Genomic DNA, 23,785 nt, shown 5'->3' with positions numbered 1-23,785 from the left:
GATGCCGAGCACCTCGGACGCGGCGGCCGGCGGGAGCGGGGGCAACCGGGGCTGGGGCAGCGGCGGCGGCGGCAGCGCGGCAGTGGAGGCGGCGGCCGACAAGAAGCGGCTGCACCACCGGAGACGGAAGCGCTTCGCAGCCCAGCCGCAGCCGCCCCCGCCGCCGCCGGCCCCGCACCCGCTGCTGTTCCCTCTGCTGCAGCCGCCGCTCCTGCAGCCTCCTCTGCTGCAGCCGCCGCTGCCGCCACAGTCCCTGCTCTTCCTGGCGGCCACTGGCGCCTCCTCCTGTTGCGGGGACGGCGGGGAGCGGAAGCGACCGCGGGGCAAGCGGCGCGCGGGCTCCCGGCACAAGCGGCGGCGGGGCCGCGGCGGCGGGGGCACCCAGGAGGCGGAGAAACGGCGCGGTAGCGGTGGGCTGAGCACGCTGGTGGAGGAGTACGACGACGTGAGCTCCCAGTCCGAGGGGCTGTTGGGCGGCGGCGCGGCCGGCGGGGGCAGCGGCGGGGGCAGCCCGGCCTCCTCCTCGGGCGGTGGGACCCAGCGGCAGCGGAGCGAGGCGGAGCGAAGCGGCCGGTCCCGCCGGGAGCACCGCGGCAGCAGCGGGCGCTCCAAGGAGCGGCACCGGGAGCATCGCCGGCGGGGAGAGGAGAAGGCGCAGCAGGAGGGGGCGGTGGCACCGGGCCGTGGGGTATCCGAGCCCTCCTCGTCCTCCAAATCCCGCAGTCGCCACAACCACACCGGGAGCCAAGACCGGGAGGGACTCAAGAGCAGCAGCAGTGGCGGTGGCAGCGACGGCCGCAGGAAGGGCTCCCTCGCCTCGCCCAGCAGCGGCAGGAAAGACCGGGAGAGCAAACCGCACCGGAGCCGGACTAAAGCGGCCAAAGAGCCGCCGTCGGCTTACAAGGACCCTCCGAAAGCTTACCGAGACGACAAACCCGAACCTAAGGCGTATCGGCGGCAGCGCTCATCGCCCAGCCCCGGCCGGGATGACAGCCCTCTGCACCGCTCGTCGCAGAGCCAGCGCAGCCGCAAGTCGCTCAGCCCGGTGGGCGCCCGCTCGCCACTCAGCCCCTACAGCCGCCGCCGCTCCCCCAGCTACAGCCGGCACAGCTCCTACGAGCGCGGTGGGGATGTGTCGCCCAGCCCGTACAGCAGCTGGCGCCGGTCGCGGAGCCCCTACAGCCCCGTTATCCGGTGAGTCCGGGCCCAGGGGAAAAGGCGGGATGGGGAGGGGGCCCGGTGTGTGGAGGAGGAGAGTAATGGCTGGGGCGGGAATGCAGGGCAGGCCGGAGAGGTGTGCATCCAGCAACAATCCTGCCCTTTTGCTGCCAGAAAGCTAGGGTGAGGTGAAGGGGAGAGGGACAAGTACAAAGATCTTCCTGTCTTGTCTCTCGGTGAGAAGGGGAGGTGCGGGTGCCTATGACACTTCTGTGGCTAGTTTCTCTTCGTGGGAGACCACCTAGCTGGAAAGAGGCTTTTAAATGGTAAAGGGTATGAGAAATTAGCGTGACTGAAAGAAGATGCTTCTTGGAGGACAGGCTTTGTGAAGGACCAATTTTGATTTTTAAGTCTTTACTTATGAAGTATAGATATTTTGTGGTACATTTTTATCTATCCTGTTCTTCCATAAAATAGGATGCATATTAAATATATTTAGCTTTGGTTTAATTTCTGCTAATATAAAGAGAAAACGAGCTGACAGGCAATTTGTGTTTACAAGGGTTTTCTTGTTCTTTTTAGATTTCTAAAGAAGGATTTGGGCTTTCTGTTTTGCTAGAAAATTGAGTCAATGTCAAGTTTTGATAAATTGTCTTTTCTGCTTTACCCTACATATGAAAAACATATGTAAGCTCTTTTCCTAGTAAGGTTATTCACATTTATATAATTAATGTATGCTTGCAGATAATTTTTTTTCAGTGTTAGTGGAAACTCAGGGTGTAAAGGTCAGCATTATGTGAGTTTTTGAATTTTACATGGAGAGGAAGTGTGAGCAACCGTGTTGTGGAATTAAAGCTCTTCAGAATATTTTTACCTGCAGAAAAGTCCACTGAAAATTTAAAAGTATTTGCTTAGTATGTGTTTATAACTGAAGATTTTAATTTCCTATATTGGAATCTTACTATTGCCTCATTGTTTGTAGACATACATAAATTAATGTTTGGACTTTAATTTTAAATATATCCAGCAATTTGCTGTTCCACTGGCAAGAATTTTGTTTACCAGGCGTTACTTGGTGGGCTGTCTGAGAACTGTTCTCTGGTGTCTCTGATGAGCACTTTGTGTTGATTACCATTTGGGGTGTCCTGCAGTGTATCCAGGGAACATGAAGAAGCTGTTTCTGTGTTTCACTGGCTCTTGGTAGAGTCTGCTGTCCTAGGTGTGCATCAAATGCTTTTTAAAGAGTGAAGTAACAAAGCTGTGTCCTACTTTGTTCAGCGAGAGAGAGAGCAAAGGTGCCTTGGGATAAAAATAGTGATTGTCTAAAGGTGTGGTTGTATAATTTTATAAGCAGTAGGGTGTTTCAAGAAGAAAACACTGTAATTGCTCTGAAAACATCATGTTGTTCTTCTGTGACAGTCTGTTGCAAGTGGTTAAAACACACTTTCAAAATTATTTGAATAACAGCATAGCAGGAATATTATGTGCATTGTTTGATTTAAACACCCTGGGAATCAGATTATTTTCTGTAGTTGCTTATATCCTTGAATAAGAAAGCTAATAATGATACGCAAAATTATGTTCGTGACGTTTGCATTTAGGAATAGCTCAGCATTTAGGAATAGTCAGATTGACAGCCCAGTTAAGTTCAGGGTTTTGTCTTCTGCACTGACTAACTGGGCTGCAGTAGAGTTTTGTAGGAGTGTTGTATTTACTTTTTTCTCTTGGTAGTAGGCCTGTGATTTGAAGCATGAGAGTTTTAATCTCCCAGTTTTGGTATTCACTCTGTGGTGAGTAAGTCTTTCTTGAGCCTGCAGATCTGTTTCTTGGCGTTAGCTTTGTGACTTCCCGCCTTTCTTCCTCCCTCCAGCTGAATTGTAATTTGCATTCAGTTTTTAACTGCTTACAGACAAATAAATGCAGACTGTCAGGTTTACAGGAAAGGGATTGGAATGGTGAGTGAAAAAGAGAGGTTTCTGTATGTAGAAAGAAAGTTCTGTCGTAATGGGGCATTCATTGCAAAAGTGTCACTTTCATAGACAACAAAAGAAACCAAGAGTGTGAAGATTAAATCACTTGTTCAAACTGTTTGTTGTGGAGAAATGAAACCCAGTGGTTTTTTTTTTTCTTCCTTCCGTACAGACTTTGAGCATTAAATGTGTTGCAGTGGCGGTGGAGAAATAAAAAGAATGGGGTTTATACTTTTTTTTTTTAACCATTCAAAACTATGTCATAATCACTTTTTGTGTGACTCTGTAGTACTACAACCAAAATGCTGAACATTTTTGCTGTCCTGTTTGATAATGATATAGTGGCCTTAGACGTAAAGAATATTACAGTTTCATGAAGGCAACAGCTTCTTACAGCACCTGTGATCTTCATCTGGATGATTTAAAGGCTTAATTCTGGGCTTGTATCCAACTGTAATGATGTCCAGACAGTAAAACTTTGTCTCTGACTGGGTATTCCAGCCTGTATGTCTTCTTGCTCTTTTCATTCTGTGTCTCATGTAGGTATCTTCTCTAATGTTATGTAAATTACCCAGTTAATTTGGTATGTAGAAAATGGTTATGAAGCAGTTCTAGCATGCTTGGAAAGCCCATGTGTCTAGTGCTGATTTTTTAATCTAGGTGTCTAAGCTGCTTAGAGAGAAACTTCTAGTAAACAGCTGAAAGAGAAACAAGTTAAGTCAGCTTTGGTCGCTTGAAGCAGCAACAATGTGTTGCTGTGAGGTTTAAATTGCAGTACTGACTTGGTTGTTTTTAGGGGATGTTGCTTTGCAGTAGGTTCTGAAGGGAAGCAAAGACGCTGGATGTGTTCCACACTTGGTGATTTCTCTTTGAATGGTAGACTAATTACCTTTTCCGTTATAATTGCAGGAAAAATTTGTGTTTTGAACAAACTGATTGTTTGACCTGTTTTCACTTGTCGAACAAAACTTCTTTACTTGCTGCTGGTGGATTTACATTACTCTATTTTCTTGTAGATGTGTTAACACAGCTGTTCTAAAGTAGCACATGCACATTTTCAGAATGGAAATTCTTCCAAAAGTATGAGGTATTAATTTTTCTACTGGTAATATGGCTGGATTAAAAAAAAAAATCTCAACTGAACCCCATGGTTGATAAAATAAGCAGTCTCTTGCTTCCTACAATTTCATCCTAAACTAGTTTCCAGAGAACTATTTTTTGTAACTTGTCATATGTTAAGTGATCACACATTTAATTCAGTTAGCAGTATAGATGAGTAATTGCATTTTTCCAAATTTGGATACACCTACCCATCTGCTTAGATAAAACTAAGTGGGTGGGGCACTACTAGCATAGTACTACTATGTGCATGGATGTTGCTTATAGGAAAGATACAAAATTTATTTTCTTTTTCATACTTTAGAGCCATCTGAATTTGCATTGGGAACTACTCTTTAGTAGTGAGGCTCTGCAAAATATGGATCATATATGTGCAAAATCACAACCATCATAGGAGAGCAGTAAAATATATATTCAGCTAGTAAATGGAGAAGCCATGGTGCCATACACTGGTATGAAAATAACTTTGATTCCAGTAATTCTACTACTTTTGAATTTAAAGGATTAAGAGAAAGTTTGACTCCCCCCCATTCATTGGTGAAAATAGATTTTCTTTTTTTGTTTTGTTTTGTTTTTTTTTTTAATTTACAACTCTCTAGTTTTGTTTAGTAGACATGTATTTTGCAGAATTTAAAATGGATCACTGCAGGTTTTTCCTGTTCGGAGTAGCTAATTTTTCCAGTGCACATTGCTGGCCTTTGACATTTGCTGATGTGCTTTTTCCTTTTCCTTGTTGCTGCTGCTTCTTTCTTTACTTGGAAAAGGAAACTTCACTTGAGAAATTTAACTTCAAATATGTTTAGAACACAGATTATAAATCGATGTGACCTTTTGTTGATTGATTTCTTTGTAGGCCAAGTTCTCATATGAAAATAGAGGGTTATAAAGCAGGTTCAAGAAACAAATAAAAGCCAAGCTCAGGGTTTTCCAGTATGTGTTGGAGACCCTTGTAAAGATTTGTGGTTTGAATCACTGAGGTAGGTTATATAGTCTTCCTGTACAAAGCAGCTGAGTGGGTGGCTGGTTGCAGAGCTTCATAGAATGTAACCTTGAGCTAGGGGCTAGAGAAAATACATGAAATTAATGAATAAGGTATCTAGTGAAAGCATACTGTAATGGCTTAAAGAAATGAACTATATGTTTGCCTCTGAGAGCAACATGGAAAAGCTATGCTATGAGCTGTTTTGTCCAGGTGGTTTATGTTATCAAGTGATTGTAAATGTCTTGGAAAGTCTGCAGTGAAGCCAGTTGATTAAATTTAGGTCCTCCTTTTCAAATACAGTATAGCCTGGCTATGCAGGGGAAAATGGCAGTGCTTAGTCAGTAGTCCAGCATTACCTGCTGGTTAAAGAAAGCTGGGCTACAGTGATTGTTTTAACGTCCTTTGGACTGTTAGGTTTCTTGGTTTTGCCTTCATGATCTCATGAATCTCTTTATTCCTTGTCAAAATGTTACTGACAAAGTTAGTTCGCTTGTTCAACTCACAGACCCTGATATATTTTGAGTACAAAATTCTTTGCACTTAAGTAATGTGTTGCTGGTCACCAGCATGTTGGATTTAGCTTTCTCTTAAAGCAGTTAAGAAGAAAAGAGGTTTTCAAGTTCAGAAGCATGGTAAGATAACACTTGATCATTCTGATTCTTCAATAAAATGCAACTTTTTTTTTTTTTTTTTTAAATTAGGGGGTATTGAAATGGGACAGAGCAAAGCATCTAGAAAAGTAGCATGGCAAGAAGTACTGTGTAAGCTGAGTGAAACCTATTCCTGGAAATCTGACATACGTAACAGTTTTGTTTCCTCGCTGGTTTCAAATATCAAGACAGTAAAAGACAGCACTCTAATTTACTGTTTGGAATTCTTTAATTTTCTACTTGAGAATATAAGTGCTACTTTATCAGTAGACTTTTTTCTTTGTCAAATTCATTTGTAAAGTTACTGTTTGTTAATTAGTGATCCAGTTGAGTGCAATAGAATGTTGCCTGTCAGAAAGGAGAAACGTAACAGTTTTGAAATCGGCATTCTTAACATTTTGGTCTCTTAAGCAGTTTTTTTATAAAGTGACTAAGTACATTGTATGAAGCAGGGAAACAATGAATACCTGTCTTTGAAATGTAGGGTACTAGGCAAAAAAAAAAAAATTAAAAAGAAAGAACTGTGATACCTAAATTGGTTTTTTTTTTTTTTTTTTTGTTTGTGGTTTTTTTTCTTTTTTCTTTGAGGGGAAGAGAAAAAAAAAAGGCATTATTTTTCTTGTTCTGAAAAGTGGAGAAAAGCGGTGCTGAGTTTTGGTTTCAGGGTGACTTCCTTACTAGTGCTTTCTTCCTCTATCACTTTCTTAAAATCTACCTCTTCTCTTACATGTTTTGTAGATTATGTCTTAATGGTTTGGATTTTTTACTTTAATTTTATAGCTACAGCTGAAACATAATTTCTTCCATGGCCTTTTGCAGCTTATCTAGTTGTGCTCCTAGGCTCCTTTGTTGCCATCTCTAGGGAAGAAACAAAGCAGTTTAAGATTTATCCTGCTGATACTTATGGTCTTCAGTCATATCAGTTTTCTGTTTTCTTTTTCTCCCTTCCATTTACAAAAACATATTGAAATCTGTATATGGTTCAGAAGGGATTTTTTAACTGTCATGAAGTGTGGCTGTTATCGTCTCTGTAGGGATTTACACTTGTGTGAAGTGAATTTAAGATGCTGATAGAAGACTGTTAATGCCTTTAGTGGCAAAGGTACTCATAAATGGGGCAGAACTTCTGGGTGCAAACAGGGAGAAGCATCACAGGAAAGTTACCTGAAAGAGTGGCTCCTTAGTAGCTTCTCCCCATGTGTTTTACCAGCAGATGCTGCTGCTTTTGTTTAAGAGCGTGAAATGTGGCATTTAGATTAAGTAAACTTCCTGATCTCTCTGTACTTCAAGAAGAGAAATTTGAATTGCGTTGTTCGATGTACTTGCTGTTTGTAGTGCAGGTCTGTGCAGTTGCAGCTGCTGTTTTTACTGTGTTAAAAACAAGCTGCTGACTGCATCTGAAATAGTTGGTGTCAAATGTCAGATAAGGCATTTTATATGTATGTGTACACATGCACGCACATTTAATAAAGACCTGCTGGAAGACTTAGGAAGGGCTGTGCACCTCAGATGTCTCCTGGTGTTTTTTCAGGGTCTCACTATGTGGTCAGTGTCCTATTAAATGGCAGATGCTGGCTGTTGTGTGAGCCCATTTCTGTGCTGCTGTGACTTCATCTTTTATGTCAAGTGTTAGCTCTAAACAGTGAGGTGGCTGGTTTTATTATGTATAAGGCAATAATTCTCCGCCCCAAGTGGCGTATAAGCTTTTGAGGGAAAGATTTTAAATGTGTCCATATTTTTGTGTTTGTGTCACTTTCTTAGGTGGAAACTTGTGCGTAAGTTGTCTAATCTATTGGGACTTTAGAACTACATATGAAAGGAAGTGATAGTTGAGTGTTTGAAAAGATTGTTAGGCTTATGAAAATAGATTTTATCATTGTAACTTGAATAACTAGCACTTCCACAAATCTGCTTTTTTCATAAGATTCAGGATTTGTCTGTTTAGTTGAAAATGTCAATTTTTTGCTGTACTCTCTAGGGTGCAGCTCAGTGGTTCAGGTACAGCAAGGGATTCTTGCTAAGGTCTTTGGGGTGCTAAAGGTACTATGTAATATAATAGTTTTTTCTGATATAAATAATGAAAAGTTTCCTTAAAAATTAAACCAGTGCAGACTATAATCAGTCAACGTATTTCATAACTAGGCTATCATTTTGATCTGCTGTTAAGGGCTGTAGTAGGTCCTGGGACTGAAACATGTATTTGTGTGCATGTGATTTTGCTGTCTCCCACACAAATGCAGTTCTGACACGAAAAAGTGATGCAGTTGTCATGTGAAGTATGAAACCCCAGGATGGACAGTGGTTGGCTTTGGTTTTCTTTTTAGCTAAGCTTGCATAAGTTCAAGTCCCAAACTCTCGACTAATATTGATAAAGTACAGATATCAATCCACTGTCAATTCTTGTTTGTTTTTGAAGAAAGTATAAAAATTTAGGTTATTTTTACCCTAAGTTTTCAAAACTGCCTCTTCCTCACTAAGTTATGGTAGCTGATCAGATGGTCAAATCAGTTGTCCCTGATTTGAACAGATTTTTTCATTTTATCCTTTGTAGTGAGTTAAATGAACCTGTTTTCATTTTGTACCAAAACGTAGCAAAAGCAGCCTTAGAATCAGGCATGATGTCTTACCAACTGTGTTGTTTCAAGCTGCTACCTCTCTTTTCTATTGCATGTGAAATAGGTCCATATTTCTGTTTGTTACATAGATTACTTTCGTTATTAGGCACCAATCAAAGCAAACAAGAAACCGCAGATCATACTTATGAAAGAAAAGGGGCTTATTTTGAGACCTTTAGGGCATGTTTTAAATTTAGTGCAGGTTGCAGTGAAGTACTTGGGGTCGAGTTCATGTTCTATAGGTAACTGGAGGCAGTGTCAGTCTAAAATAACTGATTCATGAACAAGATGTGGAAGCAAATTTTTTCTGAGACTGACCAAGACAGGTCAGTGACATCCTTGCAAATGATGCGCCATTTATAGAAGTCAGTTTAGGACTAATAGGGGCCATTAGCTCGTGCTTGATGTTGGAGAAATGTAATTATACTGATTCCAGGGTGGGTGCAGATCTGTAGCAGTTACACTTCTGTTTGAGACAGTAATTCCTCTTCAAAAGTGATACAACAGTGTTAGGAGAGCTCTGGTCTAGCATTTGAAGAGGTGTATTTTCTAGATTTTCTTCCTTTTTCTTCCTGCTACCTCGTCTGAACTCTGGATAATGGAATTTTATATCTTTTTACTTTTATTCTTGTTTGGCCGAACCTCTGAAGATTTTTCTGTGGGATTTCGTACTTAGATTTTCAAAATAATAATGAGAAAAAAATACTTCAGCAACAGGATTCATAATGGAGCAGAATTGAATTTTCCATAGAATTTTTGTGCTCAATATTATGATTTTATTTGGTGTTTATTAGATGTGAACATTAATACCTCTTTACTGCATGAACGAAACATTAGATTTTGGTTGAAAATTGAGAGAAGATAATTGTGAAGCCTTTTTATAATTAAAGGGTGAAAAGCTTTTAGGATTATTATTTTTATTGTTATTATTACTATATGTCACTGTTACTCTGCTGTGCCAGAAAATCCTATAAAATCCGCTTCCTGGCATAGAATTGAACTGTGCTAGTTTCCAAGTGTAATCTTCATCTGGGATTTGATTTTTTTTTTCTTTCATGACTCTCTAGTTGTTTAGGTCAATTCCAATTTTACCTGTAGAATTTTGAAGCTTGTGCTGTACTGTACAGTGTGCATATACACATTGTGTTCGGTCACTTTTTGATTGATTTCGGTGCCTTTTAGTGGATAAGAGTTCCTGCATTATAAAAAGAACGTAAATTTAGAAATTAAATGCTGCACACAAAATAAATGCTATTGTACTAGAGTAAATATTTGCTCAGTTGAAGTTTTGAGATGTCATTTCTTGTGTAGATAAGTAAAACTGAACTGATTTAATTGTCAGTAAAATTCAGTTTGGTATGAGGTGGGTAGTCCTGATCATACGGATTGTAGTTGGCATCCTTTTTGTTTGTTTATTGGGATTCTCTTTTTTGTTGGTTTGATCTCAAGTTTTTTGTTTCTTTTTGTTTTGGCAACCTCCATACTCTGGTGCTATCTTTTGAACTCTGAAATTATTGTATCTTCAGGAAGTCTTATTTTTGTTATTGCTTGATACTTTTTTCTTTGTCCAGCTGATAGATACTGGGTGTTTTTAATCCTGAGTATCCTTTTTCCTCCCCTTAAAACGATAAGCAAAATAGATTTCCATCAAACTTTAATCAAGAAAGTACTTGTAAATCTGACGAATATTGTTGTTAGTATGGTAAAATGGATTAAAACCCCTACATTTAATTTAATTTATTTATTTATGTTACTATGTGGTAGCAGTGGATTAAGATACTTTACTTGTTCCGTGCCTTTCAGCTCAATTAATTTTCTCTTTACTTCTTAATGAAGAACTGACACCAAACTAGTACTCAGCAAATTAGATTATCCCTTTGAAATTTTCAATGAAAAGTCACTCATATTAAATGGTGTTGTTATACAACAGAAGTTTAAGATTGCCCCCCCATCTTCATTCTATGTAATTTTCTTGTTATGATTTTGTAGATGACTTGTATTTTTTTTCTTTTTTTCTGTTTGTGTCTGCATTCAGATGCAGCTATAGCTTAGGCCCCTTTGTGGGTTATATTTGCTTATCAATAGCTGTAACAAATGTTGGGTACTTGGATTTTTTTGATAGGAGTTGTTTAGTTTGGGGTTTTTTTTAAGTGTGCAATTAGATTTCAGAAAAGGAAAGCTGTTTTTCAATTTGCTGCATTGCAGCCTTTAGTATTCCATTTTTTTTCTCAATTGACTTACTTTAATCCATTTATGAAAGTGAAAATTCAGAAGTTCCTACAATTACTGCTTCCGTGTTGTTTAGATTTCTTTTGTCCTCTTGTAATTTTAATTTCATTTTGTTGAATTCTGACTATAAAGTAAATTGAATTTTTCTCAAATACTGTATGTACTAAAGGTGTGTTTGTGCAAGTTGTGTACATTGAGATTGTCTTTAAGGAGTGAAATATCTCTAAGTAGTGAGGAAAGCAGAACATTTCTTGCCTTATATAAGTATTTTATAAGTATTTCACAGTTCTAAGAGGAGGAACTGCATCAAAGAGTTTTACTGTTTTCTTTTAAAAAGGTGTAGAATCTTGATTGATTATAATTTTTGATTTTTGAATGCGTGCTCTTTCCTACTTTGTAGACCTCTGTTTATTCTGCGAGCATGGTGATAATAGTTGCTTTAAAAAATGTAGTCAACAAAGTAGATATGCTGGGAAAGCACCTAGACTTAATTTTATCTGGGTAAATCTTTACTTTTTTGAAACAGGAGATCAGCAAAATCTCGAAGCAGAAGTCCATATTCATCAAGGCACTCCAGGTCTCGTAGCAGACACAGATTGTCTAGATCCAGAAGTCGTCATTCAAGTATTTCTCCTAGTACATTGACTCTGAAGAGTAGCCTGGCTGCTGAGCTGAACAAAAACAAAAAAGCAAGAGCTGCTGAGGCAGCCAAAGCTAGTGCTAAAGCTTCCAATACTTCAACACCAACCAAGGGAAACACTGACACTGCTGTAAGCGCACCTCAGGTGAACAATGTTAAGGACGTGAAGAAAATCAAAACTGAGCATACACCTTCTCCTACAAGCAGTGCAAATCTGAAAAACGACAAGGCAAAAGCAAAGGTTTCACTTCCTGAAACAAAAGTGGAAAATAATTTAATTGCAGACAAAATTACTAAACAGAAGCCTGCAGCAGTAAAAGAAAATAAATTGACTGTTGTGAAACAGCCACCGGTCACTGTAAAAGAGAAAAGCAAACCAAGTACACCAAGTGTAGTAGCCAAGGAGAAGGATCGAATTGTTGCACTACCGACCTCCACACTGCCACCCTTGCCTTTGCCTCCCACGCTGCCTGAAGATAAAGAAACTGATAGGTGAGTTCTGACAGTTTGCTTTTGGGGTTGTTTTCTTCCCTTTGGAAGGCAATTGTTTTATAGCTGTGCATTATTTTAGTGTAATTTATCTCAAAGATCAGTATTATTTTGAGTATGTATAATGGAAGTGAGGTTCACGGCTTGTCATTTTTGTTAATTTTGAAGTGTAAAAATTGGTCTGCCATGAAGAAATTAATTTCTGTCTTCCAAGTGTCATCTGAATTTGGACTATGTTAAGTCTCTTCACAGTCCTAACAGAGAATATGTGCTGTGATTTGTATTGGAAAATTATGCTGTTATAGAAGTTATTTTTGGTTTTACATTTACAAGGTGTTACATGCCTCTCACATGTATGCAAGAAATTACCTCAAAAGTAAGCCAGAAATTTTTAGCTAGAGGTGTAAATGTTTCTCTTGTGTTTGCTAATAATTTAAATCTGTATTAGATATAAAGAATGCATAGGAAGCCTTGGGAAATAACCACAACCTAACATAGTATTACACAGTTGCATATATTTTTTTTTTTTAGTAGTAAAAAAAAATAGTTTCTCACCCTTCAGCATTAAACCGTAGCAAATGTAATAATGGTGTAGCAAATGTATGATTGCATTTACATTTGTGACAGAGCCATCCTCTCTAGGTAAATGAGATTTCTGATCCTGTGAGCAAGATTTACTGTTTTAACTAAAAACTAGGCTAACTAGTTTAACTAAATATGACTGGCATTGCATTATTAATTGCAATAATATAAAGTGAGATTTCATAATAAAGGTGGCTGATTGCTTCTGACTATTATATTTTAATGGATTGCCTGTTTCAAGTTTAGCTAAACTGAGGGGTTAAGCTATAGTTAAGATGTGGCTCTTTCAGCACTGGGCTCATTCTCCTTTCAAAACAAAAAGCCTATTGCTTGTAAACAGCTGCATTAGCAAGACTAATGAGAAGTAATAGAATGCCTTTTATGCTTTGCTTAGTTTTGCCAGTAGGGTGTTACAAACTTCAGATCAGAAATTACAAGTCATTATAAAGCTTAAGTCATCAAAGGAAAAATCAATGTTTTTAAGGGCAGAGGAGGGCAAAGGCCCAAAAACCTTGGGCTCAGAGTTACTATGGTGAAATTGTGTCAACAAAGAAAGCTTGATGCTCTGCAGAACTGGTTTTTAATATCGTGTCAGTTGTGAACTAAAGTAGGAATCTCATAAACCCACAAATAAGTGACCTAAGGGAACATCAATGTTGCAACCCCACAGTGTAGGTTAGCTGAAAGGAAAAATTGCCCTGATTGTCAAGGATGTGTGATTTAGCAGACCTGAAAAAAAAGTCTGCTCTTGGCTGCCTGTATTTTAATGTGCTACCTTTAAAATCTGTTTCAGAAGCATTCATATGTTATGCTTTCACTCATACTGAAAATTTTGGGGAAAAATTGTGAGAGAAATACAAATATATGAACCTCAAAAATAAGAGTTCTTTATTATCATGACAGTTACATGCACTGCGCTAAGGTGGTTTATTCTTTATTGCATGTTAACCATTATATTTGGGATGAAGATAGTCTGTGCTTCCTTATGATGCTTTTTTAAAATGGGGCAGTGGCAGTTTGGAAAGTGGTGAAAAGCATACAAGTGTTCAGTTTTCACAAGGAAGCATAGACAGATGCAAAACACTAGAATGCTTTATTTGAATAAATAAGGATTGCTAATTGCAAGTAAAGTAAAAAATCTATGCATTCTCCATGATGGGCGTTGGCAATATCTTTCCATTTACAGAAGTTCCTGCTTTATCTGTGATACTAAGCAGGTAAGAAGTTGTAGAAAAACTTCACAGAGAAGGATGAGTAGTGCAATTTGGCGATGCAGCTAACTTGGAAAATGTCCCCTCAAAGCATGACTTAAGTTTTATAGATACAGTGTCAGAAATTAAAAGAGAGAGTACTATGTGAGAGTCCTGTGGAGGAGAAACAACAGTTTAGAGACGGTTGTGGCTTTAAAATTACTGGATATGCAATAGCTGAATGAATCTAGGTAAACTAAAAGAAGTTCTGGTAAAATGGAACCATATGCTTAAGAAAAAAATCCTGCAGCAATTATGATTCCCAATTAGAATGGGAAGAGCATCTCTAAGATCATTGTGTGTAGTAATTGTTAGAGGAATACATTGTTGTATATGTGTTTGGGGATTTTTCTCAAGACAGAGATGAACAGTTAGTATCTGTTACCTAATTGCAGTTGGTTAAAAATTGGTCAGATATCAATAACCCATGTAAAAAAAAATAATAATTTTTTTCATCTGATTTTTTCCCCCACTTGATATGCATGCTGATCACTAGAAATGTGTTGAATCTGGAGTGTTTAAGTAGATGTATGCAATTAGAATTTGTAAATGAGGTGATGTGGACAGCCTGGTAATGCATTACAGTGTTAATATGAGCATGAAGCTCATTATCTGTGGAGATCAATTTTAGAGAGAACTGGATTAGTTAGATCTTCTTAGTTATGTGACAAGTCAGAGTACAGATTTTACCACTATACTTTTGATGTCTGGCAGCACCTGAACTCTAAAGATTTTTAATTGTGTAGGCCATAAGCTTAGAAAGAAGTTTATGTGGCAGAAGGCCACATAATGTGATGTTAATATCTACCACAGAATGTGGTAAGACTCCCTGTGTCATCTCAAGTCAGCGTTCACCAGAAAGATTTGATTTCACAATTCTGTAGACTTGTGGTAACTATGCATCTTCCAGAGGGCTATTTGTGAGTGCCATTTATCCAAGTCCTGCACATTCTAAGAGCAGAAATTTCAAATGTTGGTGCATTGACAGTCTAGAATGTATTTTTAAAAAAAATAATTCTAATAAATTTTTCATTGTGTTACTATTCTACTATCTTCAACTTATTGGCAAAATTGTGGTTTTTTAATAGTTTGAGAGAGAATCTTTCAGTGAAGTCAGTTAAAGAAACAGAGAAGAAACTTCGCCATCTGCTTGCAGACTTACCACTTCCACCTGAGTTGCCTGGAGGAGCTGAGGTACCCAAAAGTCCTGAAGAAAAGAAACCAGCAGTTCAGTTACATAGCAGGAGAAGGCCAAAGTATGTTTATTAAACTTGTTTTAAAGCTTATCAAACAAGTAGAAATTATAATAGTTTCTTTAAAATATGTTCTTGTCAGGAGAGTTCTGCTTTTTAATGACATTGTTAATATTAATGGGGCTTGACTCAAACTGCATGGTTTATTGCCACTTAATGGTAATAAGACAGTTAACTAATAATGTCTCAAATAGTTAGTGTTGAGGGTATCTTCAAAGATAAGACAATGACTAGATGTACCAGCTCTATTCTTAAAAACGTTTGTTGCTTTCTAGAATATGTGGACCACGACACGGTGAAACGAAAGAAAAAGAAATAGACTGGGGAAAGCGCTGTGTGGATAAATTTGATATCATTGGTATTATTGGTGAAGGCACTTATGGGCAAGTTTACAAAGCCAGAGATAAAGATACAGGTAAATTCAAAAAAAGTAAATGTAATCCTACAATTTTAAATGAGCAGGATGGTTTTGTTTTGGTTTTTATTTTATATTGAGTAAAACTTGTGGTATTCTGCCCTTTCACATCTGGAAGGTTTTTGTTTGTTGGTGTGTTCAGTTTTAAGTCTAGCATTTGTCTAAATCAGAAATTGTTTACTGCATTGGAAAATCATTTATCTGTAAAGTTGTGGCTAAATTCAAACTGAATAGTTTTAAATTCTACTTCCTATTTCTTGTTGAATTAGTGAAAATTATACAAAGTTGAATTAGAGAAAAAGAGAGGGTAAATATCCTGGGGAAAGTAATGTCACCCTAGACAAGTTGACAAACAGTGATGAAGTTTATAAAGGGATGTAATTATGGAAGAAGCTATGCGTAAAATTTGGTCATTGTACTCCAGTAGTCACTAGTTCATGGTAGGAAGAGAATCTGCGGCTGTGCAACACAGCCCTGAAGAGTTGCAAATGGGATATTTTTCTTGAAATATAACTGACTTTATGACACTGACACTGTTTTAAAATTTGTTAAACTATTGCTGAAATGAGCAGTCAGCACTAGGATACATAACATTGCTGCTACTTCCAAATAGATGATCCAGATTCTTTATGTATGCTGTTTGATTGTTTTATGTTCGGTTAGTAGTTCTTTCTATGACTGCTTGCCTTTCTGGCTTATTTGTGCATGCTTTGAATGCTGGACAGTTTTCTACTTCAGTAGTAACTGAATCCCACAGGACCACATACCAGCATCAGCTTCTTCTTTCTGATCTCCAGAAGAATAAGCAGTGTAATTATAATTCCTTCTTCATTCTTTACCTGTCATTGCCTCAGTTTGCCCACTTTAGTTTTAGCTGAACTGTCAGATTTTTACCTCTACCTTGAGAACCTGTGCAAATCATTGTTAGTATCTCCTGGGATTCTTTTCTTTGCACATTTGCTTTTTAATCCTTCCATAATCATCTTGCCTCTTTGGTAAACTTCAGGTTAATTGTGCATCACAGTTGTCTCTAAACCTCCTGTAGAAATAGTTGCTTTCTGCATTTAATGGGTCCATACAGATACAGCAAGCAAATCCATTAGCTTTGGATTTAAATCCTGTGTGGAAGGTGGCATTTTGGTCTTTGAGATACCTTAGAAGAATCTGTGTAATGGGCTTTCAGAGCAAGTGGATATTGTGTAATGCTGGAATGTGATCTATTGTGAGTGTATCATATAGGTTAGTGTAGGATAAATACGTTTTAGAACTAACAAAGATATCTGGGCTGTCAAACTTCCCAGACACAGCAATAAACTTCAAGAACAAAATGATTCAGCTAGCATCTTTAGACCTCCTCCTTCATGAGTATATCGTGCTCCTGCCATTTTGTGGAATCCAGTTTCATCCAGCTCACCCTGAAGTAAAATAATAAGGGAAAATCTCAGTGTAAAAATGGCAGTGCCACTTGTACTTGTAGAAGGTATACTGATGAATTTGAGAACTCTTAGGTCATCTGCCTCATATCTGCATAGTCTTTCTGGCTAAATATATGCATTCTGACCTGTGGTGATGGACTGTTAAGAAATCCAGAGCAGTCATAGGCCTCTGTCTCTAAAGCTGCTGCTGATTATCACTCTTTACTGGTAGACATGGTGTGGAATATGTGAGTGAGTTGTGCAGGAGGAAGAAGATAGCCCTTATAGTGTGTAGCTGAAAATTCTTATTTGTAGTTTTGCTTCTCTATGTGATGCTGATTTCTGTTCAGCATAGTGTTTGGTGCAAGCATCAGGGTTTTAAAAACAAACATATATATCAATACTAAATTCCATGGTTTGGTTGCTAATCTTAATGGGTTTTATTTCAATTTTCTCTTAGGGGAAATGGTAGCACTGAAGAAAGTACGTTTGGATAATGAAAAGGAAGGGTTTCCAATTACAGCTATTCGAGAGATTAAGATTCTTCGACAGCTTAATCATCAAAGCATTATCAACATGAAGGAAATAGTCACGGATAAGGAAGATGCTTTGGACTTCAAGAAGGACAAAGGTACGTATGGTGACGGAGGGGTAGTTCTTTCTGGACCTGTTCTTAATGTGATAGTCTGCTATGCTATATTTGAAGTTAAGCTTAATTAAAAAACATGTTTGCAAATTGTGATGCTTGACAAGAGATTTTAATTTTGATTTGAATACTATGAGAAGTTGTTTATTTAACTCAGTTGTGCCTTTTGCTTATAGAAACATTTTCTGCAAATATTTTGTGGGATAAAAAAATGTATTGCTTGATTCCAGTTTTGCTGTAGAGGACCAGATGTTTGACTCCTTGACACCCATGGATTAGAGAGGCCAGCAATAATAGGAAGCTCTTAATTGCAAGCTTTTTTTTACCTTTTATTTTTTAATAGTACTTTCTGATACCATTTAGAGTATTGTAGGCTGAATGCTGAAGAGATGTTTTTCATTTTAGACCTTGGTTTCATTTGAATTGTGCTTCAGCTACTTTTTTAATGATTAAGCATGTGTATTTTGAGGGCTAGAAAAAGAGTAAATTAAAAGAATGAAAAGCAGGACTCGTATAGTGGTAGTGTTTTTTCCCAAACAGATGGCACGCAGACTTCTATTCTTTTGGTTCCTTCAGTTCTAAGTCTGTCTTGTTTGAGTTGCTGTAACCTCCTCAGTCTAGAGAATCAAGCAGAGTGAAAATCATGCAGTGTTGTTGCTTGGTACTTTTGATATTGAAGTAGTATTTTGCCACTGAAGGCTGTTTCGTTTTAGGTCTAAAGTGGTACAAACCTGTAATTTTGGGGTATTTTAGTGTCCTGTGGGCAATTTCTTACTTAGTTTAGCTGAGGAGAGTGTTTGGAATGTGGCACCTATCCTTCCCTGCTCTCCGTCCCTGAGTTTCTCTACAGCATGCCCAGTACCACGGTGGGTAGAAAATGCTGTATGTACTGCATTGCCAGCTGAAGCACCAGGTGATATGATGATTCTCGAGGTGGACATCAAACAGGAATTAATTGGGATTTTTTTCCTAGCATCTTTAGAGCATATAATACCTTGAAGGGTATAGAGCACTGACATACTTTTTTATTTTGTTTAGAAGTGGGAAGCATTTAACGAGAGTTTCTTGAGAGTTGTGCAGGTTCAGTGATCAGGACCCACTCAAAATCCTGACAGTCTGCAATAACCAGCTTAGTCTTTGTATATGAATCTTGTACTAAGTTCTTATTAGGTCTAACCTACTTGGCTAATGAGACCACACTGAGTCTTGACTTAATACTTAATTACTTATTAATGAATTTTCTCTCTTCCTTTCTCTCTTCCTTTCCTTTCTCTCTTCCCTCTTCCTTTCTCTCTTCCGTTTAGTGCCATGTTTAAAATTGAATTGTAAATTTTTTTTAATGTACTTCAAATTGTGTCTCTTTAATTTCAAATGGGGATCTTTTTGTCCAAGTCTGTATTTGTGCTTTTGATACTACTTTTGATTTAATTTCTTGCTCTTATTTAACAGCATGTTAAGACAACTGCATTTTCTGAGAATTTACAAGGGCAGGAGCTTCTCTGGAGATGCTAGAATTTAATTGATTTCTGATAGTTGAGTAAAAAACATCAGGATAATGAGACTACTGTTACAACTAGTCTATGAAAAGATGGAAGTTGTGAGTTTTTTCAGGCACTGTATTCTGTATTTCTCTAATGAGTAGTTCATTGTGAGATAGGGGTTTATAGCTGAGTTGTGACCAAATTGTATTCTGTGCGGGGAATGAATGCAAGTGGGAGGAAGTTTGGTCATTTTCACAGTAAAGTGTTGCAAATGCAAAAGTAGGCTGCTTAACAAGGAACCTTCAGAAAAGTGGTAGTGATATCTTACACAGGCAGAGCTTACAGTAAAAGCAGGGTGTTTTGCCCTTGTGATGAACATTATGCTTAATGTATGTTAGATGCTTACCATAGCTTTGAAATATGACGTAGAAAACCCACTGATGACCCACTTGTAAGAGTAGGGAATAAGAACATTTTTGCCATCGTATGTTTTTCTGGTTAGTGTGAATAAAGTTAATTTTGTCTCTAAGGCTGTGTAACATATACAGACATAGTACTCTTCCGTTTTTACACTTTCACAGTGTGGGGTTTTTTTTTGGTTCGGTCTCAGTAGTTTAAAATAAAGCACATTTAGTTTCCTGACAATAATATAGCTGTTGGGCCCACTTCGCAGTACTCAATTTAAGGATGCTTTTTAAGATGTTAACGTTGGACTGCAAGTCAGCAATGGCTTGACTTGTACAACTTTGTCGTTATTCTTTGAGCTGCATTACATGTTTTTAAATGACATACTCAAAAGTTTGGAAGAGAGAGGATTACTGGTTCCCCATGAAAAAGTCTGTCTCAATATTTCCAACATCTTATTACCTTCAAAGAAAATGGAAGAAGCTATTACATGTGTTTTGTCCTGGCCAGGTTCAGCTGTAACTTTGACGACAGGAACTGCTTTGATAGATAGTATTGGTTTTATTCTTTCTCTGCTAACTATGAGAAAAAGAAGTGTAGTGCATTGGAGCAGTGTGTTACAAATTTTCTAAGTGCATTTCCCTCCATTGGTGGAAGTCAGCACCTTAGGCAGCGCAATTGTTTGTATAGCTTAGGCATCTACACAGCAGAGTGGGTGATACGTGGGTCTGTATACTGAAGATCAAAAGTTTTTAACTTTGCAGTCTTCATTATGCTTGAGATGTGCTTGATGATGAAGTTGGAGAATGACATTACTGATTACTAATTGGTAATGTAACATCTTGATTCTCAGCCACAATCCTGACAGGTAAAATGTGTATGTTGGGTGTGGCCTCAAGGAATATCCATTTTATATGTTTCTTGTGTAGGCTTTTCTCACCTACCTATCATGCGGAGGGACATAGGTGAGCACACAAGCTTAGAGATGGGAACACGTGACTCCGAGTTGGTATTCGGTCTTGTGTGTGTTGAGCTACTTTATCAGTTGTAAAATGAATTATTGGGAAAATGCCCTTCTCACTTGGGGCTTTTGTCAGTTTTGGTTTTTTTCCTTGGTGAGTGTGTCATCTATATGGCTTCACTGTATCTCTTTTACTTTGGGCACCTGAGATGGTCCTTCAGTTCTCAGTTGCCTCTTTAATAGCTGGAAGATGTTTGCAAGTGCTCAACAGTCTAGCTATGGGATTGCCATGATCTCTTTTTACTAAACAAATGGAAAATGCCTGACAGCTTTTTTTGCCATGAATGTAAACACGATAAGTGTACTGCCTGACATCCCTTCCTCTTTTGACTGGGATAGGCATTTTGCTAACCTGAGGGATGATTTAAAACTGGGTATGGAGACCAGTAATAAAAGATCTGGTTAGCATTGCAGCTCGGGGGTTTTTTCTGTTTGTGCGTGTGTGTGAATTACCTGTTTATATATGTGTGTTTCTGTAATTAATTCTAAGATCTAAGTTTACTTTGGATTAAATTTTGAATTGATTTGCAGTAAAAATTAGCAAACTTCTTTAGGCATGAAGTTGGTATTTATATTAATAGTACTGTAGTACAGGAGGACACTGATTATGTAGTATATCGCCTTTTTTTTCAGAAACCTCTAATGATCTACAGCTTGCCTTGCTGCTCCCAAAATAGCTGATAGAAACTTACCCAAATAGTTTTCATGCTAGAACTAAATTATCAGGAATTGTGTGACTGCTTGAGTGGTGCTTCCCGTTTGTGTGTGCTGTACTGGGCTTTGGTCTGGAATGAGTGCAGACCTACCTAATTGTGTGGCTTTTCCACTTGATCCATGGCAAAAAGAGAAAAATCTCTGATTATTAATCAAAGATTTCTGTTTGTCTGCTTTAAGTTTTTGTTTTTTCTTTTTTTCCCTGTATTACGTGATGAAACAAGGGCAGTATTTACTCCCAGGGCTTCTGTATGCCTTTGGCTTGTATCCCTGTTTCAGAACGCATGTGGAGTTCATGCAAGAGGAGAAAACATTTGAACTTGAAAGGGGAGAATAACACTGTCATTAAACAGATACTTAATATTGGGTGAAAATGTAAAAAAATAGTATAGCAGCAATGTTTTATTTAGTTTTAAGGTGATTTTTGTTGTTCTAGAAATTAAAAAATAGATTAATAAAACCTGAGTCAAAAGAAAAGATGAATGTCTATTGGAGGAAATTCAAGAATTTAAGTGTAAGGAACTTCAAGGAATAGGTGAACAATTTCTTTTTTAGTTTTCAAGTTGTGGTTGATAAAATCCTGTTTAAGACTCTTGGAATAGTATATCAGGAGTAGTGGAAGAGAAATATTGAGGAAATAGAAGAGTAATGTTATCTAATTATATTTAATCAATCAAGGGGAAAAATAATCTATGTATTGCCTAGAAGAAGCTGAGGAGGCTTATTAGCAAAATGAAAATCTGGTGGAGTCTCATTTTGAAAACTGAGTAGTACAGAACAGATGTTGAAAACTAGTTTCACACCTCAGCATTGTACATATTATGCACAAAACACAGGGATACTGGGCTTTTAAAAGTATTTCTGTATTTGAAGATACTATTGTAATACATTTATACTAGAATTTAATTTAAATTTGCGTATAGTAGGGCACTTCTGGTCTTCTGGTTCCTCTGATCTCTATCTAATCAGGTATTTTGGGATACATTGAACACCTTTCCTATGAATTACATTTGGAAAATACTTGCTTAAAAGCCATCATTTATGGAGACTTTTGGATCATTCTCCCCTGCACCACTACCATCCCCCTCATAGTCCGAAGCACTTGTATCTTTGGGAACAAACACATAACTTGATATCCTGTTTTGTTGGATCTATGTGATTTGAAGACAGTCCGAAGAAATCCGGAGCCTGCCTGTGTCACAAAAATACAAAGTATGTTTTGTTAGGATTTTTTGGCCTCTCAGAAAATCCACTGTTTGTTCCAGATCATTAGTTCTGTGTTTTGTTATCTGTCTTGTATGCCTAGCTTAACCGCAGTATACTCCAGCTCATTTTGTGTTACGAAACTGCTTCTGTTAGAGCTCCATGACTTGAAACACACAGCCAAGAGGAGGAGATGTGTTAATCCTTTAATTATTCTAAATTGGTATCTCACTTTCTCAACCCCATCAATCTTAACTGACAGAATGTTCAAAAAGATGAATTTTTCTAAGTTCAAGCAAAAGGCATAAGGTGAAGATTATCTCCATCCATGTGAGTCTCCTTTATTTATTGTGTACCTCCCTAACAGACTCAGCTGCTCTCTCTTATCCCACATTCAGAAACAGGTGGTATTCCTGCTGTTCAGCTGTTCTAGCTGCTGTTCTGTCAACATGTAGTGACATTAAGGTTTCTTATTATCTCAGTAGATGAAGGAAAGTAAATGAGCTTCGTGGTGTTAGCAAAGGAAATGGGGAACCCAGGACACAACCTCTCCCGTTAGTGCTTTGTTGCAGCATATGGAAATAGACTGTAGGCTTTCTGCTACCCCACAGGTGGGAAGTGCAGGTCTTTAACACAACAGCAGTAAGATGAGGAACTTTAAAGTCAAATAAGCAATTCTGAGTGCATTTGAATTGCATGTACTTTACTGTGAGAGAGTTTTAGGTGTTTTTATGACTCTGCTTCCAGAAATGGGGATAGTGGGCAAAGCTAGCATCAAGCAAAACATAATTTTAAAATGGAGCCTACAAGTTATGAAATGTTTTGCCCTCATAAATGAAGAAACTATTATTTTTTTTCTGTTATGTTTTCCTTCTTTCAGAGATGAATATTTGTGTGGCTTTTTTTTTGATAGAACTTAAGTATGCTATGAACTTGCACTCAGACTAAGCTGTAGTAAGCACACTTCTGTGTATGCATAGTTCACTTGCAAGGTCTTCCATGACTCTTCTCTTCTTCCTGAATGACTTCTTTCCCTGTTATGGTGGATAAAATCTCCCAATCTGATAAGAAAGCAATGAAGATTTGAAACTAGCAGGGGGAATAACACAACAATTTCGTTGGCTGTCTAAAAAGGGCACCACATCTATCTAGGAATAAATTAAGAGGAGTTCCACTTCAGTTTATGTGCTAACTTCTTTGCAGCTAGTCACTTCTGAATATAGCTTGAGCAATACTGAAAATCAGGTTTTAATGGTAAGATTGTCAAGGTTAATAGACTAATTTTCGTAGTTTCTCATAATGAATGAAGATAAATGTTTTTTCCTTTTAAAACAAATTTTAATGTAGGTAGGAAATAGGCAGTAATGCATAAGTGTAATGAATCTGTGTATTTGTTCTTGATCTGATAAGGAAGGAGTTTTTAGCATTTATACTGCTTTAGTTTATGTTTCTTAATAAGAATTGCAGAGAACGTAAATAATCAGATATTATCTCTCAGGTACTACTCTGCTTTATTTATGAATCTTCTCTATGGTTGTCAGCTTTCCT

At 38.0% G+C, this 23,785-nt stretch overlaps 1 protein-coding gene across 6 annotated transcripts in view; it reads left to right on the top strand.

The window, feature by feature from the left end:
* The window catches only part of CDK13 (cyclin dependent kinase 13), a 46,931-nt gene continuing 23,146 nt past the window's right edge, over positions 1–23,785 (top strand). For all 6 annotated transcript variants that reach the window (XM_085051576.1, XM_085051575.1, XM_085051572.1 and 3 more), the window contains exons 1-5: positions 1–1,194; positions 11,250–11,855; positions 14,773–14,940; positions 15,213–15,352; positions 17,228–17,398. In XM_085051576.1, the coding sequence (XP_084907702.1) occupies positions 2–1,194; positions 11,250–11,855; positions 14,773–14,940; positions 15,213–15,352; positions 17,228–17,398 (2,278 nt within the window). In that variant the 5' untranslated portion in view covers position 1. The remainder of the gene's footprint in view (positions 1,195–11,249; positions 11,856–14,772; positions 14,941–15,212; positions 15,353–17,227; positions 17,399–23,785) is intronic.

This window comes from Lichenostomus cassidix, chromosome 2 (assembly GCF_008360975.1).
Source record: "Lichenostomus cassidix isolate B80296 chromosome 2, HeHo_3.0, whole genome shotgun sequence".
NCBI classification, from domain to species: Eukaryota; Metazoa; Chordata; class Aves; order Passeriformes; family Meliphagidae; genus Lichenostomus; species Lichenostomus cassidix.
This window is presented reverse-complemented; position numbering and strand designations above follow the sequence as displayed.